The sequence below is a fragment of the Girardinichthys multiradiatus genome, chromosome 4, assembly GCF_021462225.1.
Source record: "Girardinichthys multiradiatus isolate DD_20200921_A chromosome 4, DD_fGirMul_XY1, whole genome shotgun sequence".
Taxonomy (NCBI): domain Eukaryota; kingdom Metazoa; phylum Chordata; class Actinopteri; order Cyprinodontiformes; family Goodeidae; genus Girardinichthys; species Girardinichthys multiradiatus.
The window spans coordinates 25,582,466-25,595,037 of NC_061797.1; the positions used below are offsets into that span (position 1 = coordinate 25,582,466).

The window sequence follows — 12,572 nt, forward strand, 5'->3', positions numbered from 1 at the left end:
ACTGATGTTTTCAGGCCTTTATTTCTGCTAATTATGATGATTTTTCTCTTACAGCTGATGAAAGCACAGCATTTAAGATTATATTACATTAGACAAATAAATAAAATACATTTTTATGCAAAGATGTGGGCTCAATGAAAAAATGTGTTTAATACCTGCTTAAATGCTATTTTCAAAAGGTACTTTTAATCTGACAAACTAGCCTCATACACATATTCTAATTGACTGAATATGACTTTTTATTTCATTTTCCACCTCTTGTAGAGCAAGTTCCTACTAACACTACAAGGCAACCAGACCCAGGATACTTCCTGCCTAGACCTACATACAAGACACGAACACACACAAAGTACATGAAAATAATTAGGTATAATAACCATCTTTTTACCAAATTTTTATTTTTATGTCCTGCTCTATGTCAGATGTCTTTAATTCATCCTTTAAATATAAATATTTAGGCACACATTAGACTAGTTTTATGCAGGATTTCAAAAGACTCGGGAGGCATCAGATGGAGTTGAGGGATTTTGGGGCGGGGTGGGTTGGTTGTGTCAAAGGGTTGCAAAGCCTATCTTCAGGCCTCTGTCTACATAATGTAGACATATTGGACTGGCAGTTGTCCAAAATGGGTTGTTGTACTGTAGAAGGAATTAGTGACCAGTGGTGTTTCCCTCTGGATAGCCTAACTTCCCTTGAGCATTTCAATTTGTTCAATTTCATCCCAAACAGCACTTAGCACTAGAGTTAAGAGTTAATGTGTAGTTAGACTCTAGTCAAAGCAAACTGTGCCTACTTTATCGGTGTCTGTGCTCAACACCAACAATTTGCAGGAAAAAAAATATAAATTCAGAATCAAAATCAGCTTTATTGCCAAGTTCGTACATACAACAAACAAGGAATTTGACTCCAGTACACTTTGCTCTCTGGGTTTCTTTTTCTGTTTTTTTTTGTTTTTTGCATTAAAAGATCTATTCTGCATATATCTTTATGTCCTTAAATATAAATTGTTCTTAGTGGTAGGTAATCGTTGGCTTTTGAACAAAATGCTGCCACATATGATTTTCTTGTATCTTGTTTTTTCTTGATGATGAAAGGTTAGAGACTTCATCAAGACAAGGGCCCTTTGTTGGTGACCTGAGGCTCTTCAGTGCCTTTGCCTTCCCTGTTCTAATTTCCAGAGTAGACAAGCAGGAATAATGTGCTTCAGTTGAGTGGGTGGTAATATGAAGACCTTCATTCAGAAGCAGGAGTCTGGAGCATCAAAGTCTGCTTCAGATCTATTGATTTATTTCTCTGATTACCATTAGTTACAGACAAACCCAAACACCATCGCATATGTGATCAATGTATGTGTCTGCGATCCAAGTGTTCTGCAATGAGCGAGCAATAGCAAAGCAGCAATGCATGCTGAAAAAATTGCTGATTATTTTATTGGATGGAAGAAAAATCTTTAGGCGAAGTATTTAGCAGAAATGCTTCCACTGTGGATTTTTTTTCCTATTAAAGCTTCTGTACAGTGTATGCTCAGCGGGCTATCTACACAGTGGAAAATGTTAAACATATCCTGCTGCTTAGTGTCAGTTTTGGTGTGTGAGATGGTGATGGGGTGCATCCAGACTTGCCATGGAGCTCAAGATCATTTTTGTTTCAAATTGATCACAAAAGGTGATTTCTCCTCACCTCCAGTTGGTGTACAGCTCTGTGGGGGCGCAGGGTAGGAAAGGGGAAATGGTGGGGGAGGGGCAAAGTTGTGAACCATCAGCTCTTACACCAACAGCTGGAGTCTGCCCTCCCTAGGTGAAATCCCTTAACTCCTGAAGATAAACAAAAGTAACAAGTGATCTAACAGTTTCTAAAGACAATTTTTTTTAATTCAAATTAGATCTAAGTGAAATTCCAATACTGCTAAATATAAAGGAAATCTGTCATTATCTAAATCTTAAAAAAGAATTAGGACATATTTTCAGACATATCGTTAATATATATATATTTTTTAAATTCTTTAAGAGACTTTACTTTTTACAAGTCTTATCAAGCCAAATGGATGCAAATCATATAGATCTGTGTAAGGGGTGTGTTAAAAGGTGTCAAGTAGTACATGACCAGTATTAGAAGGATCTCTCACTGCTACTTTAAAGCTAACAACCATCTTGATAACAAGGGAAATTACAGGTTTGTTGATACTAAGAAGTGTTGATGGTAAGAACAAAACTCTCCACAGCTGCTTTTAGATTGATCTTAGTATCCTACAGTGGGTAGACAACTTGAGAGCTGATCAGTACATGTAAGTACAAAATGGTTTAGATGGCAAGGGCTCCTGTGTTCTTTGTAGAGGCTGTTATAGACAGTGAGGAGCATGGGTGTTGACAGAGTTCCAAGCGAGTGCTGTACGCTGTACATCTCGATTTGCACTGAGCATTAGGTAGCTGCCGGGATTCATGATGTAGGTGGGTCTTAAACAAATATATATATATATATATATATATATATATATATATATATATATATATATATATATATATATATATATATATATATATACATAACTTCATATGTTTTATGAACATTCAATGAATACATAATATTTTGTGGCACTACTGGCCCTTATTTTACAGTACATACAAAAGAAATGGGCAGAGAGAAAGGGGGGTAAGACATGCAGTTCAGGTCCCAGGGTCGGGAATCGAACCCCTGATTGTTGCATGGAGGACTAATAGCCTCTGTATATGGCATGCACGTTCTAGCTATACACAGTTCACCATGCCCTGAAACATTTTCTTTTCAAATAACCTATTAGTAATATGACTAAATGTTTTATTTGTAAAGCCGCCGGGAAAAAAGTATTAAACATGTCAATGCTTTCATCAGAAAATATTTTTCTCATGGCACTATTGATATAATAATAATAATAATGAATTTAATTTTCAATATACTTTACATTTACAGCTCAACGTGCTACAAAGTAATAAACAATCAACCAACATGAAATACACACCAGATGTTGGTAACAATCTAAGTTATCAACATAGTTAGAAATCTACACATATTAGTCCATAAATGGAATTATGTGTAATAAAGTGAAAAACCACAGGGAACAAGTATGAAACACATGAAAAATAGGAGGTTCGCCAGCTGAGTTCTCTCAGTATTTTGAAAGCGTTTATTATTAGTGCAAAAATTATCAGCTGTTATAGACCTTATTGATGGCCTATAAAAAGTTTGCCTTTACAAAGGTATTGCACAAGAGGCATGACCTTCCCAACCTTATTGTTGCAAAACGTTCTGATGGCATTGAATGCAGATTTATTTCTAAATGTCTGAATGTTCCCTTGAGCATTGTTGGGACCAATCCAGAAGTGGAAGGAACTTAATTTCACCATAAACTGGCCATGACCAGGTGCTCCACACTATATCTGTGACCAAGGATACATAAAAATAATCACAAAAGCTGTTCAAGAACCACTTGTAGATGGCTTCAGAAAGATCTGGAATAAGAAGATACAGTTTTTCTATGAAAACAATAAATAATGCACCGAACTGTAAAGGCCTCAAGTGAACTACAATAGATTTCAATGCTGAAGAGAAAGAATGTGAAAACCTGTTAGAAGATAGCTGCATAACATTTTGACAAGCCAATATGAAGGAATGTAGTCTGGTGGGACTTGATAAGAATCTGAAGATGAAATGAGTGTGAATTTTTCAGCAAGACAATACTCCTAAACACACAGACTATCAGTTGATTGTAGTGAAAGAAAATACAGCTGCTAGAATTGCCCAGTCTGTCACCAGTCTTTAACTGAAGTCAATAGAAAATGGAAGGAAAGAACTAAAGGTCAGAGTTCATTGAAGGGACTGTAAGATCCTTCAAGGTTTAAGCACACTGTGTAGAAGAATGGGTCAAAATCCAACCTGAGCAATGCAATCAGCTTATTTCCCCGTGCAGCAGAGGTCTTGAGCTTGTTATCACCAACAAAAGCAAAACACTCATACTTGTAGTCGTCGTCTTCCGCTTTATTCAGGATCGGGTCGCTGGGGCAACAACTAGGCCAACCGAGAGACATAGTCCCTTCAGCGTGTCCTGGGCCGTCCCCTGGGCCTCCTTTCTGTATTCAATATGTCTTCCCTAGCTGCACTGCGGAGGAACCTCATTTCACCTGCTTGTATCCGGGATCTCGTTCTTTCCATCATGATCCAAAGTTCATGGCCATACGTGAGGATAGGAACGTAGACCGACCGGTAAATCGCGAGCTTGGCATTTCGGCTCAGGTCTCTCTTCACCACAGCAAACCGGCACAGCGTCCTCATTATTGCGGTGGCCGCACGATCCATCTGATGTTCTCCTGCTCCATACTCCCTTCACTTATGAACAAGACCCTGAGATACCTGAACTCCTCCACTTCAGGCAGCAGCTCCCCTCTAACCTGAACCTCTTTGTCATTTCACAAAATAAAATAAAAATTTAAAAAATCATAAATCAGTATTTTGAAAAGTGCATAAATTTAGTTCTTGTATAAATTATAAGATATTTACTAAGTTAAGCTATATTTCTTAAGTCCCGCTGTATAGAGAACTGGTCTGGACTTGTTGTATTGAATAGAAGGGATTCGTCTTCAATTAAACTGTATGTACAATAATTCGATATGGATTGGACTTATTTGTAAAATTTTACATAATATAATACATAATATAATATTTTTGTAAATTGTTGATATAAAAATAAAAAATGAAAGGGAGAAGAAAATAGATTTTTTTCTTGTTTTACCTAATGCAATTCATGTTGTGTCATTAGTTGCAATGGCAATCTGTTTTTGTACAAATATTAAAAATGAAGCTAAAAGATATTGAACTATACACAAATCAGAAACAAAGAACAATTTGTGCATTTTTTTCATCTTATAAAAAACACCTCTATTTGGTTTCTGCATAGTATCCTTACTTAAACTAGACGGCTAAGCTGACTCTATTTATCAAAAAGCAGCATCTCCTCGAGAGGGAAACAGATTGCATGCTGGCCTGCTACAGACTTCATCAGGTCATCAGAATTGATGATACATGTAGCAAGGCGGCTGAGTTCCCCCGGAAACCTCTGTTGGAGAGCGTGCTGGCGAGGACGGGGGCTTCAGCCAAGTCTGTCTGACTGATCACTACAGATGCTCCTCTTCAAGTATTCCGAGTCAGATCCTTAGTGCTGGGTCTTGAGGGACAAACAATAGCACCTGTTCCTCATAAGATAGCCCATTCATGTATTTTTAATGAAGTCTGGGGGCAGATGGTGTGAAATGACATTATCCAGTACTTAGCAGCGCTAAGACAAAGGGAGAATGCAGTGCCAGCACAACAATGCTCCTGTATTTTATGAGGAGAAGAGAGGACGCTGCCCAAGTGCCCACCCACCGCCCCCCTTCACATCTGCTCCACTTCATCCTCCGACTCCTCAAGATCTTCTTGGCAATCGAAACATCCTGGGCACTCAGCCCATACATAGATGAACTTGAGGGTAACTCTTAAAGGCGAAGGAGGTTGGGGGTTGTAGAAACCCAGACGAAGTAGAGGCCACACACCTATGCACTCCTTCCTTCTACCTCTGTGTTTTAAAATATCATCTTTTTCTACTTTTAAAGTCAGAATAACCCAAAAAATTGCCTCATTAAAAAATCTGAATCTTCTCTAAAAGCTCTTAATTGACTGCTTAAGTGACCTCTAGTATTTGTTGACACCCTGGAGCTCCTCAAAAATCTGATTTGCTTTTTTTTTCTGACATTAGCGGCTGTAAATTAAACTTTAATGCCCAAAGCTCATTACTGCAAATCACAGCCATTTACAATCAATGCATTTATTTCCCCTTCAGCGCACATTTCCTCTCTATCTTCGCCTCGACGAATGTTGTACGTTTGCCTCCATATTTTAAAATAATAACAGTAATAAAAGCTGATATCCCAGAAGAAATAGTATCACTTAAAGTTTATCGTTTAGTGTTGCTGAAGAAAAATCTATCTATGCATCAGATGCTTTCTTTCAGCAGAAATCCTTCAGTATACAGAAGTATGACTTTTTGTACAGATTTGTTGTATTTCTTTATGTGGTCACATTTGACCTTTCATATAATTGAAATTATGGCAGTGTATCTTTAATGATTAAAATTATTGGATACTTTGTTGCTGTTTTGTGTGATTTTGTGCATATGTGTGTCATATTAAATATATGCAAACATGCTTAGTAAGTGTCTTAATCTATTGTAAAATCATTTTGGCTAATTCCTAAAAAATTATGGACTGCCATGTCACTTTTTTAAGCAAAATATAAAGGATAGAGACAAGGGAGCTCTTTTCTGCCCGATTACTAGTGTATGTACTGCTGCCTACTCTGTTTTAATTGTTCAAACATACAGAGCAGAGCTGTGTTCCCCAGTGTCAACCCCCTCCCCTCCCCCCCAGAATCCCTCCTGTCCTGCCCTGCCTCATGTTGTGACATTAATTATTGTGTTTTTCCATATGTTCCAAGCATGCAAGGCCAAGCTCCATCTTTCATTCATCCATCCTGGAAACTTGGAGCACTAATCCCTGTGAAGATTTTGGTTTGTAGGATATTTGTCGCTGTCTCCATATGCCATTTATTTTTCTTCATCGACAGCAAATTTTGTAGAATTACTCTGGGAAGTATTGCATACTCTTTTTTTAAAACTTCTTTCTTGCAACTTCTGCACTGGCACATCTGTAAATGCTTGGTAGACATAAAATGGTTATGTTTATTTAGTTTTCAGTCTAGCTTTGCAACTCTGGACAAATCAATAAAGTTGTCTTTAGAGGGTTTGGCTTGCTAGCTGCGAGATAAACTGGGTGCAAGTGCTCCCACAAGAAAGGGTCCACAGGGGAGAAGTGGCACAGGCTGAAAAGTGGAGTTCATAGAGCACTTCAGCCAGAACGTGGGACAGGTTGATTTCATGCCCCAATGCAGCGGCAGTAATTGCACCCAGACCGGTTTTATTGCGAGTTGATTTTAAGGGGGATGATTGGGGAAACATTCTGTAAAGTGTTTATTTTGGGGGATGACCTTTATTAACCTATTTCCCAGGCTGGTTACCCTGAGGTGATCTGGCTCGCTGCTCGATTAACCCTCGCAAGCCAGGGTAGCCAGTCTGCTCCCTGTCACAATGCTCCAGGAAGCTGAAAATGACAGAAAAATTGGACTCGCAACATGTTGGCCGCACACACACCACTTAGGGAACATGAGCTACTCAACTATCCTTGACACACAAATGAGGAAAGTTTGTGTTCATATTATATTGCTAGTTGATTTGTTTGCAAAAGGGATGATGGAGAATGACAATAAAATAAAAGACAGCATTTGGTGTTTGGTTTTTTGTTTCTTTTCAGTCCTGAAAACTGAATAAGAGGTGCGTCATACATACAAATTAAAAGTTTAAGTTACGGTAAACACATATGCTTTAAAGAGAATATCGAAATACAGGGAACTGAAAAAAACAAGACAAATAAAAATGCCCATATCACAAAAGATACCAAGAAATTACACAATATACTTTAAAAATAATTGTATAAAATCAATATCACTTAAAAACCAGAGTAAAAAAATATTTTTAAGCTTTTTATATAAGGAGTATTTAGTAGTGGCTTTTGTAACATTAATAGGCTCTAAAGCTTTGGAGCTTAATTAACAAATGCAAAATTGCCACTGTATGAATATTATGAGGAATCTTTAGTAAGCTGACCTAAAATTAATCCAAAGTTCTTGTTGGTGCGCAACTGTGATTGGAGTCTGACATGTAGCCTGGTCTTTGGCCATAAAGAGCTTTCCATGTAAATAGTACTTCCTGAGAGCACTGACACAATTTATTGGATTTTCTCATTGCTTTGCCTTCTCATTAATTTATCATTTAGTGTTATATCAGTATTTGAGGTTCCATTGAGTGTGCGTTTGAGCCAGTAGAGTTTTTTCTCTGCAGTGGTGTAACAATCCTCTTAATAACTGTTGATATGTTTTGTAACGGCTCACACAAGACTACAGTACTTTTTTGCCCTCCATTCTTCATTCCACTTCCTCCTAACAATGTGACTTTTTGGGTATTTTGATGTACCAAGGTGAAATTGTGACCTGGATTAAGAACAGGCGTAGCTTGGCCAGGTATTGTGCAAGCGCACGAGCTCCATCACTGCCACAGAGCCCCTTGTCAGCACGCGTTAGGAAAAGCAATGATCTAGCCTCCCTCTCGGTAATCTCCATGTTCCTGTGTGCCATGCCAATGCTTGGGCCCCTCTCTGATCTCTGCTCCCTATCTGTTCAGCAGGTCCAGGGTCACATGCCTCCGCTCATGATCCCCATCTTTCCACACGACCAGCGCACTCTAGCAGCAGCAGCTGCTGCTCAGCAAGGCTTTCTCTTCCCCCCAGGAATGTCCTATAAGCCAGGTATGCTTGCTAATTAAGTCTTACCTTTATCTTTTTCTGTTATCCATTTTTACCAGAATATTCATTTAGTCTTAAATTTTATAACTAATTTACATTGCAATGCAAAAGCATTCATACTTCATATTTTAATGGATTTTGTTTTCTAATAGAACAACAGCATTGCATAATTGTGAAATGGAAAATTTATATATGATTTTGATCATATTTTACAAAGAAAAATCTAAACAATGTGGCATCCATAATAGTCAGTTTGTTTTAGATCCCACTTTTAGTGCAGTTCAAGGATCAAGTGTTTTAGGGTATGTCTCTACCAGTCTTGCACCCCTAGAAACTAATTTCTTTTTGCTTACTCTTCTTTGCCAAACAGCTCAAGCTCTGTTAGATTGGATGGACACATTTTGACAAGGCATTATACATTATACATTAGAGTCTGTGATTTGTTAATACTTGTGCAATGCACAGTACAACATGACTTGACCCACATTACAACATTTCCTTTATCTGTGGCTTAAAACAACGGCAGTGTTGTAGTATAGTACAACAATAGATATGGGAACAGAAGCTAAAGAATGCAAACATGTCACCAACTTGGGAGTATCTTTCAGTTGTTTACTGTGGTTTCTATTAACAGAGGAAATTAACCCTGCCTTTAAAGCCATCCAATCACCCTGAGCATAAATTAAAGATCCATAATTTTGTCATTGTTAAATTCAGTAATTAGTGATAAGATATAATGTTGATACTTTGTAGATGATAGAATACCAGATTACCTTTCACATGAAACTGTGCTCCTGGCATGTAAAGGCATGTCTAGTTATTTCCTTTCTTCTTTTGAATCAGGTAAAAAAAGAAGCTGCACACCTAGTAAAAGAATTATTGCTGGTACATGTTGATTGATCCCTTGTCAAAACATTTTTAACACATGCAGGTTTTACACTACAAGTTTGTATTATCAGTTGTATTATGCAAAAACTAAATTACTTCTTACCAATCCAAAACTCAGATTTTACTGACAAAATAAACTACATTTTCCTTGGAAAAAGTGTTCTTGTTTTCACTTCTATATATACATATATATGTAAAATAGCAAAAGGAAAAAACAACCAGTCAGAAGTTAGCAGGTTCAGAACAGAGCATTACAAGGTGTGGTAGAGCAGGTAATGAATTAACTATAGCACCACTGCATGAAAAAGAAAGTCAGCGATTTTGGAACTATGGAGCCATGACAGCTGAAAACAAAGTGCCTAAGGGGGAGTCTTTCACCACTTTGCTTTTTCGCAATAGATTTGACAAGGAAAATGTTTTAGTTCAAATAACAAGAGCTATTATGGAATCATGGTCAGGGGTCACGATGTGTAAGGTTACTGCATAATTCATGAGTTCATGATGAAATAGCAAAGAGGGTCAGAAAACAACGTTTTTAGTCTGCCTTTTCTTTCACGACTATTCCACATGGCAAACAATGTTATCACCAACCATCTGCAGGGTGTAAAGGGTGCTGCTGTGCTCATTCTCCATGAAGTGGACTATAAGGCACTCTAATCTAATGTTATCATTATGAGACAGCTCACAGGGGCAGCCCGTCATGGCCCCCCCAACCCTGTGGTGCTCTTATGGCAAAAGAGTCATTCTGGCATCATGGAGGTAGGTCATCACCTCCTGCTCTGGCTGTGCTCAATGACCGGGAGTTGCCTAGTGGACAAGCACAGTCATACAGGCACAAAGTTATCTTTTAAACAAATAGATGCTAGTTGGACTTTTTCAGTCTGTTTGCACAAACATGACAGCACTTAGTCTCTGGAGGACCTGCAGAATAGGCCCCAAATTGTTTCTCATTCCCAATAAGTTTTGCCTTGCTATTTTATTTTACAACTTGTCTTATTAAAACTGGCTCTTCGCCCAGGGTGTCACTTTATTAGATGGCAACCTATGTGCTCAAGAACAAACAAAAACAAAAAGTCAGTTGCATCCCAAACAACTTTTCTATTGCTTTTTGGCATGTCAGTCAAAGAGGAGTGGTGCACTACTCTGTCGTTTGGTCAGTGTAAGAGTTGAAAGGAACTACAGTACAGACCAAAAGTTTGGACACACCTTCTCATTCAAAGAGTTTTCTTTATTTTCATGACTATGAATATTGTAGCTTCACACTGAAGGCATCAAAACTATGAATTAACACATGTGGAATTATATACTGAACAAAAAAGTGTGAAACAACTGAAAATATGTCTTATATTCTAGGTTCTTCAAAGTAGCACCTTTTGCTTTGATTACTGCTCCACACACTCTTGGCATTCTGTTGATGAGCTTCAAGAGGTCACCTGAAATGGTTTTCACTTCACAGGTGTGCCCTGTCAGGTTTAATAAGTAGGATTTAAAGCCTTATAAATGGGGTTGGGACCATCAGTTGTGTTGTGCAGGAGGTGGATACAGTACACAGCTGATAGTCCTACTGAATAGACTGTTAGAATTTGTTTTATGGCAAGAAAAAAGCAGCTAAGTAAAGAAAAACGAGTGGCCATCATTACTTTAAGAAATGAAGGTCAGTAAGTCTGAACAATTGGGAAAACTTGAAAGTGTCCCCAAATGCGGTCGCAAAAACAATCAAGCGCTACAAAGAAACTGGCTCACATGAGGACCGCCCCAGGAATGGAAGACCAAGAGTCACCTCTGCTGCGGACGATAAGTTCATTCGAGTCACCAGCCTCATAAATCGCAGGTTAACAGCAGCCCAGATTAGAGAACAGGTCAATGCCACACAGAGTTCTAGCAGCAGACACATCTCTAGAACAACTGTGAAGAGGAGACTGTGTGAATCAGGCCTTCATGGTAAAATAGCTGCTAGGAAACCACTGCTGAGGACTGGCAACAAGCAGAAGAGACTTGTTTGGACTAAAGAACACAAGGAATGGACATTAGACCAGTAGAAATCTGTGCTTTGGTCTGATGAGTCCAAGTTTTAGATCTTTGGTTCCAACCACCGTGTCTTTTGCGGCGCAGAAGGTGAACGGATGGACTCTACATGCCTGGTTCCCACCGTGAAGCATGGAGGAGGAGGTGTGATGGTGTGAGGGTGCTTTGCTGGTGACACTGTTGGGGATTTCTTCAAAATTGAAGGCATCCTGAACCAGCATGGCTACCACAGAATCTTGCAGCGGCATGCTATTCCATCCGGTTTCCGTTTAGTTGGACCATCATTTATTTTTCAACAGGACAATGATCCCAAACACACCTCCAGGCTGTGTAAGGGCTATTTGACCAAGAAGGAGAGTGATGGGGTGCTGCGCCAGATGACCTGGCCTCCACAGTCACCGGACCTGAACCCAATCGAGATGGTTTGGGGTGAGCTGGACCGCAGATGAAGGCAAAAGGGCCAACAAGTGCTAAGCATCTCTGGGAACTCCTTCAAGACTGTTGGAAAACCATTTCAGGTGACTACCTCTTGAAGCTCCTCAACAGAATGCCAAGAGTGTGCGGATCAGTAATCAAAGCAAAAGGTGGCTACTTTGAAGAACCTAGAATATAAGACATATTTTCAGTTGTTTCACACTTTTTTGTTCAGTATATAATTCCACGTGTTAATTCATAGTTTTGATGCCTTCAGTGTGAAGCTACAATATTCATATTCATGAAAATAAAGACAACTCTTTGAATGAGAAGGTGTGTCCAATCTTTTGGTCAACTGTATGTCTGAATTATTGCTAGATTAGATGTCCATTTGACCATTTTTTAAAACTCTGGACTGAATTTAAACATTAAAGGTTCAAAAGGCCTCACTGGAAAGAAATATTTTAAGATCCAGTTTGAGATTCAATTAATCTTTATTAATCTTTATTCTTTCTATGAAATTAAATAAAAATAAAACATTTTCTGGTTTTAAAGTAACAAGACAAGCTTAGACTGAAACAAGTATGACAACGGCAATGCACAGAGAGGTGAAACTTGAACCAAATTTTTCTAAACCGATTACATATTCTTTAAAACATCTTCTGGGTTTTGCAAGACCTTTGGACAACATCCCAAGAAAAAAGTGAAAGTTCCCTGCCGTTCTCTGCAAAAAATTAAATAAATTAAATTAAAAGCCATCTGCAGGCACGGAGAAATGTTCTTTGCCAGTTCATGCTAGAACTGCCGCTATATTGCAGTATAGCT

The 12,572-nt window shown here is 38.5% G+C and overlaps 1 protein-coding gene across 7 annotated transcripts in view; it reads left to right on the top strand.

Moving 5' to 3' along the window:
- sox6 (SRY-box transcription factor 6) overlaps positions 1-12,572 on the top strand; it is a 162,150-nt gene that overhangs the window by 109,648 nt on the left and 39,930 nt on the right. For all 7 annotated transcript variants that reach the window (XM_047362727.1, XM_047362724.1, XM_047362723.1 and 4 more), the window contains one exon: positions 8,303-8,423. In XM_047362727.1, coding sequence (XP_047218683.1) covers positions 8,303-8,423 — 121 coding nt within the window. The remainder of the gene's footprint in view (positions 1-8,302; positions 8,424-12,572) is intronic.